Raw genomic sequence first — 11640 nt, 5'->3', positions numbered from 1 at the left:
CCCCCCCCTCCCTTCCCCGCCACTGGTGGCCTCAGAGGGAGCCTCCGGGGCAGGCCCCAGAGGAGGGCAATGAGACACCAGGCCAGCGCCATAACAGCCTCTGCCCCCTGGGGGAGGCTGGGAAGGCAGAAGTGAGCCTCAGAGAAAAGACCCTAGAGCTAGCAACCTGAGGAGCCAAGTTCTAGGATGCTGCTGCCTAGGCTTCCTCTAAGCTGCTGCATGATGGTCTGAACTCCTAATTGACGTGGGATAAAATGTTCCTGGCTCTCTCCTTCTATCTCAAAAACAGAAGGAAACTCTCCAAGGGCACGCCTGGGTGGTGTGATAGGAAAAATCACAGGGTTGAAGGTCAAAGGGGATGGATTCCAATCCTGGCTCTGCTGCCACTCACTGCATGAGCCTAGGCAAGGCCCTTCTTTCTAGGCATCAGTTTCCTCATCTGTAAAATGGGTGCAGAGGGAGATTTAGAAAAGCCAGTCTCCAAAGTCTCTTCCTCTCTAATCTTGCAAATTTGGTGTGACCTGGGTCCAGAAAAAGGACTTCCCTGGTAGCTCAGATGGTAAAGAATCTACCTGCAAAGGAGACCCTGGCTGGATCCCTGGGTCAGGAAGATCCCTTGAAGAATGGAATGGCTTACCCACCCCAGTGTTCTTGCCTAGAGAATTCCATGGACACAGGAGCCTGGCAGGCTACAGTCCGTGGGGTCACAAAGAGTTGGACAAAAGAATGAAGAGTATTTAGCACATCTTGCTTGGCTGTCCTGCTAACCTGGGAGTCCCTCACAAGCCTAGCTTGTAAAGGATAAGGGGTCCTTTACATACCAGGAGATAAAGCTTGGTACCCTGAGTTCCCTGAAGGAAGCACAGTTATAGAAGACACTGGGATCACTGCTACTGCATATTTATAACTACAAGCATGGAAGCAGCTGGGAGGAGGAGGGTATTGGCCACTTGCCCCAGGAGCAGAAGCCCAACAGGACCTGGGAACCGTTAGTGTCTATTACACACATCTCCCCATGCTGCCCCTGCACAAGGTCCGGCCATTAAGAGAACAAGCCAACAAGTAGCGGATACAAGGCCCAGCTTTGTCCTCAGAGGAACGGGACTCGTGTAAAAGCTTCTGGTTCCTCAAAGCAGTGATCCTTGTAATTCTAAGTATCCTGGGAACTCGTGGCAGGCTTCCCAGGTGGCACTAGCAGAAAAGAACCCACCTGCCAATGCAGGAAACATAAGAGACACGGGTTCGATCACTGGGTGGGGAAGATCTGGAGGAGTGCATGGCAACCCACTCCAGTATTCTTGCCTAGAGAATTCCACGGGCAGAGGAGCCTAGCGGGCTACAGTCCATAGGGTCACAAAGAATCAGACACAACTGAAGTGACTTGGCACACACAAAGGGACTAGTGGCACTGGACCCACAGTTAGCCACTGGCACCACGTTTGGAAGGTCCTTGTATTGGAACACTGTGGGCCTGGGGATTCCAGAGTGCAGGTGGACAGTGACTGAAATGGGAAGGGGTTCCAAAGCTGTAATCGAAGTAATTCTCCAGGCTAATATTTCAGTTGAAAAAGGGATTCTGCTACTAAAGTATTTCCCTTCCTTGAACTCACGGTGGCATGGCATTGTAGAAAGAGCACTGCAGAGGGGTGGAATCCCAGAGGCCTGGTTCTAGACCACACTTCCCCACTCACTGGCCAAGTAGCCCCAGGTAGCTGTTTGGCTGTGTCATCTGTGAAGGGGGACAGGTGGAGCTCTTACAAGGCTCATTCCCTCCTTTCTAGAATTATGCATGACTCTGATTTCTCTTTTGGGAAGCGGGGGGCCATCACTGCCCCACTCTCCGCTAATACAGACAATAGACCTTTGGAGGCTCGGGTAGATGCTATCTAAAGAGCAGAGGCCCCGCCCCTTTCTGGCATCCCTCCCAGCCAGGTTGGCTCCTGCTCAAAGCTAAGCCCCTTGAGGGGAAAAAAGGCTGCTGTTGTCTGACCCCCGCTCCCCAATGTGTCCCTGAAGCTTAAGGAGCTGAGCAGATTCCAAAGACCCCAGAGTCCCAGATGTGTTTCCGGAATGTGCATCCCAGGCACTTGAAATGGGCTCCAGCCTCGAGTTGGAGGCCTGGGACATGGAGGGGTGATGGACACACCGTAGGCAGTACTGGCCTGGAAGTGGGCCCCTTTAGGACAGCTGGGTTCTTGCCCATACTAGATACTAGGAGACACTTAAGGGATAAGCCCACAAAGGGCTCCCCGCCAGGGTTCATCGGCTGCTTGTCCCATGGTCCCTCTGCCAAGGATCAGAGGATACTGCTGTAGGCAGGTCCCAACAGTCCTGCCCGTGTGCTGATGCCTCATCATTCACCATGTGCTTTCCCACCATGATCTCATTCCAGCGGCAGCAAGTCCTGGCTAGCAAGACACCATCCCCATTTTGCAGCTGAGGAAACTGAGACTCAGAGATTCTAAGGGACATGGGCAAGATACCTGACTCTCAGGTCACATGCTCTGCCTCCAAGGAGGAGGGTCCTGAGTTCCTTCATCTCCCCAGTGCTCCCAGAACACACACCCTGCTCCTCGCCAGTCTGCAGGAAAACACTCTGCACTATAAAGCCACTAATGTGGCTCCCGAACAGAACTGTACCTGCTCATCTCTCCTCCTGCGGCCCACCGTGGTGCCAATGGTCTTGATCACACCGGGTCTCGGGAGGGCCATGTGCCCGGGGACAGAGGCCAGGCCTGGCAGGGGGCTGTAGGGGTGCGAGCGGGGGTATGGGCTGGACATGGAAGTGATCACCGTGGGCTGCACCATCCACTGCAGATCCTGGCTGGTCGTGATGGCGTTGATGGTAGGGATGAAGGCGCTGCCTGACCCAGGCATATCTACCCGGAATTTCTGAAATGAAGAGGAAGATAGGACTGAGCCAACAAATACTGCAAAACAGGCCAAGCCGAGATAGAAGGCCAAAACCAGCAGAAAGTAGGGTCAGTGCCTGGAGTGCCGAGGTCAGGATAACTGGGCGGGGTTCCTGCACATCCAAGAATCAAGGGGATCTTAACTCTTCCCCGTCAGATCTGCTCCCTGACTGAGGTCCTGGAAACTCCATCCCCCACCGGCTCAGGAAAGATGTGGTCATATCCCCAATGGCTGCCAGGACAGATGTGGTCCTCAGCAGCTCACATCCCAGCAGGCCCTCTCTGAAACCCTCCAGGCCAGCTATGCCCCTATCTGCAGGAGAGCAGGCCTCCCATCTGGGCCACCTAAGCCTCTGGGTCACTTGCTTTTATTCCCCAGGTACCAGCTTAGTATCCTTTGAGGAGATTTGCAGACCAACTGCTCTACAGCAACAAAGATCACCAGGAAGTTTATCGTGTCTGCTTCTGTTACGTTCCAAAAAGTTTCATCATGGGGCTGTGATCCCATCAGTGTGAGACCATGAAAAGATCTCCCCTGACCCACGAGACTGAAAGCGGTAGCCTTTGCTGCCAGGCTTCCCCTTGCTGTCCTTGCCCTCCTTGACCTTCACCCCCATCTTGAGAGATCCTGCATCTCTCTCTACCCATTCATGTATCTATCTATCCGAGCTCATAGGCCTGTCTGTGGGAAACTTTAGCGCTGCTAGCTCTGGGTTTTCTCCCTGTCACTTAATTTATGCCCAGACCACGTTGCAGAGCCCTGTGGAACATGCTGCAGGAAGCAGTCTATTTAAAATATAACATGATGACAGAGTACCAAAGCTAAACTGGGCCATGCTCCTCAGCAGCTGGGCCTGACCTTCCTTCAAAGCAGCTACTAGAAAGTGAGAAGGAGGGAGAAGGGGAAGACCCCCCAACTTCCAGATTTTCAGGGGAGAGCCCCCCTTCTGGAACCCTCAGCCTCAGATGATTCCTGTTCCCACAAAAGGTTCTGCACATCCTTTCTTCCCTAACTTGGGGGATGCAAAGATGACAACAATAACAACTAACACTTACTGAGCACTTACTAAATGACAGGCACCACAGTAGTGTTTAACCTAGATTATCCCATTAATTCTCCCTCTGAAGTAAGAACTACCATTATCTCCATTTTAGAGGCAGAAATTTAGGCTTAGAGAGATTAAGTAACTTATCCAAAGCCACGTTCTAATAAGCAGTGGGGTCAGGATTCAAACCCAGTTCGGTCTGACAGAGAGGCCAGGTCTCTCCCACACAATGCAACACTTTGCAGAATCGTTTTTCCTATCTTGAAGTCCAGCCCCAAGTGCTGGTATCGACCCCCAATGCACCTGGACAGAGCATCAGGGTCATTCCCACCCAGGATCCCTACAGACAGTCCCTCACCCAGGAGGCCGCACAGGTCTGTTTGACCCCAGATGAAAGCCCATTGACATTAGCATGGATGCTATAGCATCCCTGCTCTTGCGGCCCAACCAAGATTAGAAGTAGCAGCAGCAATGGCAGCTGCCTCTACCATGGTCTTTGCCCCTGGTGATGACATCTGTGTTCCTCTGTGTAAATAAAAGTGAAGCTTAAGAGTCCTTCATTGCAGCTCAGGGAGCTGGGGACCCTTCCTTGCTCACTCCCCTGCCTGACCCCAATCTAGGAGGTGGGATGGGGCTGCCTCACCTCCCAGACTAACCTGGATAAAACGTCTTCTGGGATTCTGTGAAGTTGCCAGTGCAATGGATTCTGGGAGGCAATGAGGAGAGCTGCCCAGTGCAAGAATGGATTCTGAGTCATCTCGCAGGGCAAAGACAACTGGGCTTTTTATCAGGAGCTGAATGAAAAGTACCAGATGTACCTAAGTATGTGTGGTGTCTGTGAAGGAGGGCTGGGTGCAGTGAACATGGAAGGATACAAGTGGGAAATGATCTTCAAGGAGGAAAAACAGACAACCAGAGCTGGCCTTAAGGAAGAGGGCATTGGGAACACATGAGCAGCTGAGTGTGTGCAGAAGCACCAAAGCCCAGGCAGCTATGTCTCTCTTACGATGCTGCGTTGGGAGGGAGGCTGGGAGGTCATCTGAGTCAGGAGGCCTGGATGTGAGGCCTTGGTGAGTCACTGGGGACTCAGTTTCCCTGTCTGGAGAGGGGAGCAGTAACACCAAACTCTTTGCACTATCACAAGGATTAAATAAGGAGCTACTTGTAATCACAGGCTATGAAAGCACATCAGTGGTGCTCAACCCTGGCTGCAACATTAGAATATTCTGAGGAGCTTTTCAAAAACACCAATGCAGGAGCCAACCTTACCATTAGAGTTCTAAAATCACTGCTTTCGGGTGGTGTTCTGATAAGCTGTTTAAAAAAAAAAAAACTAAGGAGGTTCTAATGTGCAGTCAGGGTTGAGAAATGATGCTCCAAATAAATGGAAGGTGCTATCATCATCATCATCACAACAATGACAACCATCACGGCCACCATCACCATCACCACACGCATTGTCATTGGAAGTGTCTGGGGGAAGGGGTGGCTCCTGGGAGAACTGCCAGCTTCTCATTCCTGGGAAGCACCCAACATTTTTCTTGTTTCTCTCCCCGAGTCAGGTTCTGGGTTTGAAAGACACCCATGGCATCTAGTAGGACAGTTTAACGTCCTTCCTTCGAGGGGCAGGGGGCTGTCAGCTTTCCTCTCAGGAGAGCACCCAAGAAGCTGACTTCTCATTCCAACAAAAAAAGAGCTCCCATTTCAGGCTAAGGGAGGGGAGCCAAAAGCCTGAAGCAAAGCTGGAAAGACTAATTCTGCTTAGGACTAAGTGGCAGACTCTCAGCCCCTCTCAGGAGGCCCTCCGGTCCACTCTGTCTGTGATGGCAGGTCTACAGAAGGCCATACCCGGCCATCAGCCAGATTCCTTGCAGCAGTAGCTTGGTCTAGACAAAACAAGACGCAATAAAAACAAAGCAGTAGGTAATGACTGCCTCTAAATGCATGCACAACTCGTTTCAGAGGGAGGTAAAGCCATCTGGGTAACACACTGCTTCTGAGCTGCAAGGAAAACAATGTCCCAGCCCCAGAGGGGACTGCTAAAGGAGGCTTTTGTCTCCAGCAGGAGCCTCTCTGAGACACACACAAAAGTTTAAGTGAGATCTGGCAGATTTGTGTTTTGTGTCAACTCTGAAGGTATTTTTCAGAAAGTGACACTGGAGTTGGAGAGAAGAGGTGAGCCTCAGAGTTTGTGGTCCCAGAAGTTAGCCTGGCGTTTTTCTCTCCCAAGAGGACCCAAGAACCAGTCACATGTCATGTTGGGGAGAAATCACAGTTCTCTACCAATGGGTTAACATCGAACAGAAACCAAGATGGGGCTTCTCAGCTGCAGGTACACGGTGGTTTGATCCCTGTTGCAGCACCAACAGGGATGTTGGTGTGCTGGGGGTGGGGGGCTAGAGGAGGTAACCCAGGACCCTCACTTGACCCCCCTGGAGCTCTCCACTCCCTTGAAAACTCCTCCTCTAAGGACAGCATGGAAGGTGCTGGATGGCTATGTGGTATTCCAGTCTGGCAGAGCCTCCAAATGCTTTATTTAACTGTGTCATCCTGTTGACTTCTGGGTGGGCAAGAATGCCTATAAAAGGACAAATTGCCCCCCTCCCCCCAACCTCCTTTGGCAGTTTGGCAAACTTTTGCTGTAAAAGGCCAGATAGTAAATATTTTAGACTCTGCAGGCCATAAGGTCTCTGTGGCAACTACTCAACTCAGGCACTGTAGCGTGAGTACAGCCACAGACGAGATGTAAACAAACAGGCGTGCCTGGACTCTCTTAAGCCCTATTTACAAAAAGACTTGGGCCATAGTTTGGCGACCTCTGTCCTAGAGGATTATTCTCATCTCAGTAAGCTCAGGTTGAGGGGAAAAGAATAAAGAGAGGAAATGAGAAAGCAAAAAAGCAGAACCATTCTTCTAACGCAGGGAATCAAGCAATGGACTCTCACTAGCCAGCGTGAATCTCCAGAACCTGAAGCCGAATGTTGAGGTTGCAAGCCTTGATGGGGGTCTTCGGGCAGCAGAACCTCCTTATCCTGAATTTAAGGGAGCCTTGGGGCCGCTCAGTATGTATGTGTGTCCTGCTGCCTATGAGAAAGCTCGGAACAAGGGGCCTTTAGTGCTACCCAGCTTCATCAGATCAGAGAGGTCCCTTCAGTCCAGAAATTGCTAACTTGAGGAAATGACTTTTCTGAACTCTGTAGGGCCTCAGGTTCAGAAAGGTCTAGGAAGCAGGGTTTGCTTTCCTGCAGACATGGATGTGGCAGGGCCTATCCCAGAAACTCCTGGCGTGAGGGGCCCAGAAGTGGCATTTAAGATGGAATCAGAGTTGGTGTTCAGGGTCCATCCCCTCAGCCAGGCATTTCTCCACGAGGTTGACTCTTGACTGGGCCACCAAGCACTCAAGCCATCAAAACCCTGAATACCTGGGACCTGCCTCGACAGGTAGAAATGATTATGCATGTCTGAGAAGAGACTGGGTTCTCTCTCTTAAGAACCCCCTTTTTTTAGTTTCCCAGCACAGGAAAAGGAAAATTCCAACATCCCAGGAGACTTGCTTGGGGGAAGAGGAGAGGGCAGGGCGAATGCTGCCTCAAATGCTCCAGAATAAACCTGCTGAGGTCCAGTTTGACTCAAATGCTCTGTACTTTTACTAAACGTGGGGTGTTCTCCAAAGCCTTCTCTGTGGAATTCAACCAATTTTCACAGATTCTATATGGGACATCACCTTGACCTTTGACCTTTCATTCCTGAGGCTCAGCACTAATGTCATCATGGAAATAGTCATCAATAACTCATAATCCCGCGCCACCCCCCCCCCCCATTTTCCAAGTGATTCCTGTCAGGTTCACTTGAACAAATCACATTATCCTCCTTCACCTAACTGCTAGGGTGAAGAACAGCAAAGAAAAGACAAAAGCAAGGAAAAGAAGGTGACCAATACTGAGTTGTCCACCAGGTTCCCTGATGTCTTGCCTTCCAGGGCCCTTTTGGACAGAAATTCCACTCCAAAGCAAGAGGGAATTCCCTCTACCCTTCTGTAGACCCCACTCTGTACCCCCACCAAGCTAAGACAGCTCTGCACTCCACGGGAATGGCATGCCATCTCATCCTCTCTACAACCACAGCAGGTGAGCATGGCCAAGTCATTGTCCCGTGATGGGGCATTGGGTAAGATGACTCTTACACCTTCCCTCTCTGGCCCAGCGAGTCCAAGAGGGACAGAGTTACCAGCTGGGGTTGGGAACAGATTTATTTGCCTCCATCAGGGCAGCTGCCGTCATTTGGAAATGCCATGGCCACAAAAGATGCCACACACAGCATGGAAGAGACGGAGTCACAAAACACTAATTCTTTTTCTTTCTTTCAATGGATAGACAAGAAACCTAGCCTCCTGAATTCTCAAAATCAGTGCATTTATTCCTCTGTAACGGGATGGGGGTTGGGGCGAATCGAAAGGTCTAGGTGGCAGAGGTGCCTGCTTTGGTGTGCCTTGTCTTGGTGACTGCTCTCCCAGGAAGACTCTTGAGATGGAGACCAGCAGGATTCGGGGTCACATCTTGCTTCGGACCCTGCCAGATCACCCAGACCTCACACATCACCCTTGGTTCCTTCTATGCCAGATCTTTTGATAACTTCCAAATATTAAATTCACCCTCAAAAGACAAAAATATGTTAGGAGGGAGGGTTTTCAAAAGAATTTGCTGAAGCCAATTCCAAAGAGGGGTGTTGTAAAATCTTTCTGAGTCTGACTAATAGCCACAGCATCCAAATAAGAGTTTAGTCTCCTCAAGGAACGGTTATGAAGGGGACAACAGCTGATTTGGATGCATAAGTTCTGGTGTGTTTGTATTAAGACAGGAAAGAAAAAAAACAGAGGCTCCTAACTCTACACTCACCTTGAATAATGAGCCAGGTAGAAATAAAGCAATGGAAGTGCACTCAGGGGTTTGAATAGGAAAATTCAACTGCCACTCAGACAATACGTGACTGCTGCTTCACCCCATTCACTTTGATGAACCAGTGACACTGACTTCCACCAGCAAGAATCAGCGGAACAGACAAATTCCTGGGATAACATTTTGTTTGATCCTAATCTACAACATCTGTGAGATCAAGGCAAAAACAAAAAAAAAGGGTACCAGACCCTTAATATACACCTCCCACCTTCCCACCAATTCTGAAGACCGTCTCCTCGAACAATTTCCAGTGTCCTGCTACAAACAATATCAAGAAAACAAGCCTTCGGAATTTGAAGACATTGTGCTGCCAATGAACAGATATAAAAATAGAGAAAGAAAAAAGCACTCCTTTTTCAACCATGCTTTATTTAGAACAAAATAAAATTAGAAAAGAAACTGCATTTCGAGGTCAAGCAACTCCTAGTTAACCACTGTTAAATATGTGGCATTTATTTGTCCTGAATTAAAAAGAAAAAAAAAAAGTCCTAAGAATTTCGAAAACTCACCAAGTTAACACTCTCTGGGGCTGGAAAAATACATTCCCCAGATAGTTCTTCTAAGAATGTCCCGTAGGGGGCACTAAAGAGGCACGATTGGGGCTGACTTGGGAATCACAGTCATTTCTGGTAAAAGTTCTTTGATGTGAGGAATGTCCCAGCCTGGTACAGTTGGCAAAAGTTCACTCTGGGGAATTTTGTGTGTGTGTGTGTGTGCGCGCGTGCGTGTGTGTATGTGTGTCTGTCTGTCTCTTGGAAAAGAATGGTTGCCAAAGAAGAGAGTTATTCTGTTATTCCTTGGTTCCAAAAAGGAACTGTCCCCTTTGATTTATTTTCACAAGTTATCTGAGAAACAGACAAATGGCAGCCTTGGAAAAGTTCTGGGTCTTGTTTTTGTTTTGTTTTTTTCATTAAAAGGGGGCCAAGCTGATGAAAACAAGTTATGAAATGACCTATGTTTGTGTAACTGGCTAGATTGCGTAATGCTCAGGGCCTGAAACCGTGAGTCGAGCAGTCAGCCAGGGCATATATCTGGGAGGTGTTTTCCTAGGAAAGTTAGGAAAGAGAGAAAACAACAATAAAAAGAAAAAGCCAGGGGTGGGGGGTGTGTGTGCAACTATTAGGGGCAAATCAAATCACCAATGACCAACGTCTGAGATTAAAACTATAACTGGAACAGGAAATATTTTTCATACTTCAAGTTCCTGCCACATACAAGAACAGAGGTTTTAACAAAGAGTTATCTGCCGCCCCCCCTCAAGTCACTGAAACTCACAGCCATGTGTTAAGACCAAGCTTCATGAAGTGAGAAGAAAGTCCTAGGCTGAGTAAACAGCAACAAATTTCTAAGGAATATTAGACCCCACAAACAAAGAGAGGAGAAAAAAATAATATTCACTTGCCCAAGGTAAAACCAGAGCTCTTACACTGAGCTGCCACAAAAGGAGGAAGGCCCATCACCAACTGCCAGGAAAGTCTCTCCATAAAGGAAGCTAAGAGAAATAAAGTGATTACAGGTTTTATCTGGTATGCAATAAAGTTACCTTGAGCCCGGGTGGGGTCACAGACATGTGAAATAACAAAAGCTTCTCACGTCAGCTCTTAGGACCACAGAACAGCTCTGCTCCCAGTCACAGGGATGATGGAAAAACCCTCTCCCGTCCTCCCGCCACCCCCTCCCCTCCTCAGGAGTGGACAGGCTGAGAAACTTGCCCAAAGCGGCATTACCTTACCAATCCCTCTGGTTTGAAAGGCTCCTTGCTTGAGCTGCTGGGCCGAATGGACAGGCACATACGCAAGAACCCCGTGCACCAGTTATTACTAATTGCAAAATCCTCATGTGTTACAGCACGCTAGGAATTAGCCAACAGCTGCTTTTTGCTTCGGTAATGAGGCCCCATTACACTCTGCTGGACTGAGTTCTCTTCCTTCTTCCTAGCTCTGGTTTCCTGTCTGATTTTCTTCCAAAACAGGGAATTGCCTCCACTCACATCCTGGGCTCAAAGCCCTAGTGACACAGATTATTCAATCGGGGCACTGATGTCCGGTCTGATTTTCCATCTAGGCCCCAGAGTCTGAGTAAAGCCCGGCTGCAAGGTTGTAACATTTCAGTGATGACTGCCGCAGAAACAGCAGCCAAAGGAGCAAATGAGAAATCAAAAGATTCCTTCCTGATTTGGAGAGGCAGAGAGGGACAAAAACAGAGGGGCTGTTGAACTGGAGAATGAGGGAATAGATGTCAAATGACTCCAACCCATTGCCTAATGATGGCTGGATTCAATAGAAACCACCAATGGGGCTGGAAAGCAAACAAAATCACTTTGGGACAAGATTTGAAACTCATCACCTTAGTGTTTGTTATTAAGGGTGCATGCACTGACTGTGCCCTCAATGCACTGACAAGGCTCTCTACAGTGGGTGCTTATGGGGATACCAGGGCAGGTAGAGGCGAGGCACAGAAAAGCGTTTTGAGGATCCACCAGGTATGGGGAACCACTTTGGAATAAGATATCCTCAGTTACTAAGAGAGCCACGTTTCCATTTTATTCTCCATCAGGGTCCCTCCGCCCTGGAATAGCCCACCGCAGCCCCTCCTGGTTGGCTGGCTTATAGAGGCCAAGGCCACCGCCTAACCAGAGCAACTCTTGCTGCAGCCAACTGGGCTAGAAACTCGGCAGATCCTGACCAAGACGGGCTTCAGGGTCTAGCAGCCTTGTTTAAGTCAGCT

The 11640-nt window shown here is 49.3% G+C and overlaps 1 protein-coding gene across 1 annotated transcript in view; it reads right to left on the bottom strand.

Annotated features, from left to right (window-relative positions):
* FOSL2 (FOS-like antigen 2) overlaps positions 1-11640 on the bottom strand; it is a 22230-nt gene that overhangs the window by 8469 nt on the left and 2121 nt on the right. The window contains exon 5 of the mRNA XM_010840700.1: positions 2641-2892. Coding sequence (XP_010839002.1) covers positions 2641-2892 — 252 coding nt within the window. The remainder of the gene's footprint in view (positions 1-2640; positions 2893-11640) is intronic.

Source organism: Bison bison, unplaced genomic scaffold, assembly GCF_000754665.1.
Source record: "Bison bison bison isolate TAMUID 2011002044 unplaced genomic scaffold, Bison_UMD1.0 scf7180017864145, whole genome shotgun sequence".
NCBI classification, from domain to species: Eukaryota; Metazoa; Chordata; class Mammalia; order Artiodactyla; family Bovidae; genus Bison; species Bison bison.
The sequence above is the reverse complement of the archived record's forward strand: the minus strand, read 5'-3'. Positions and strand labels throughout refer to the sequence as shown.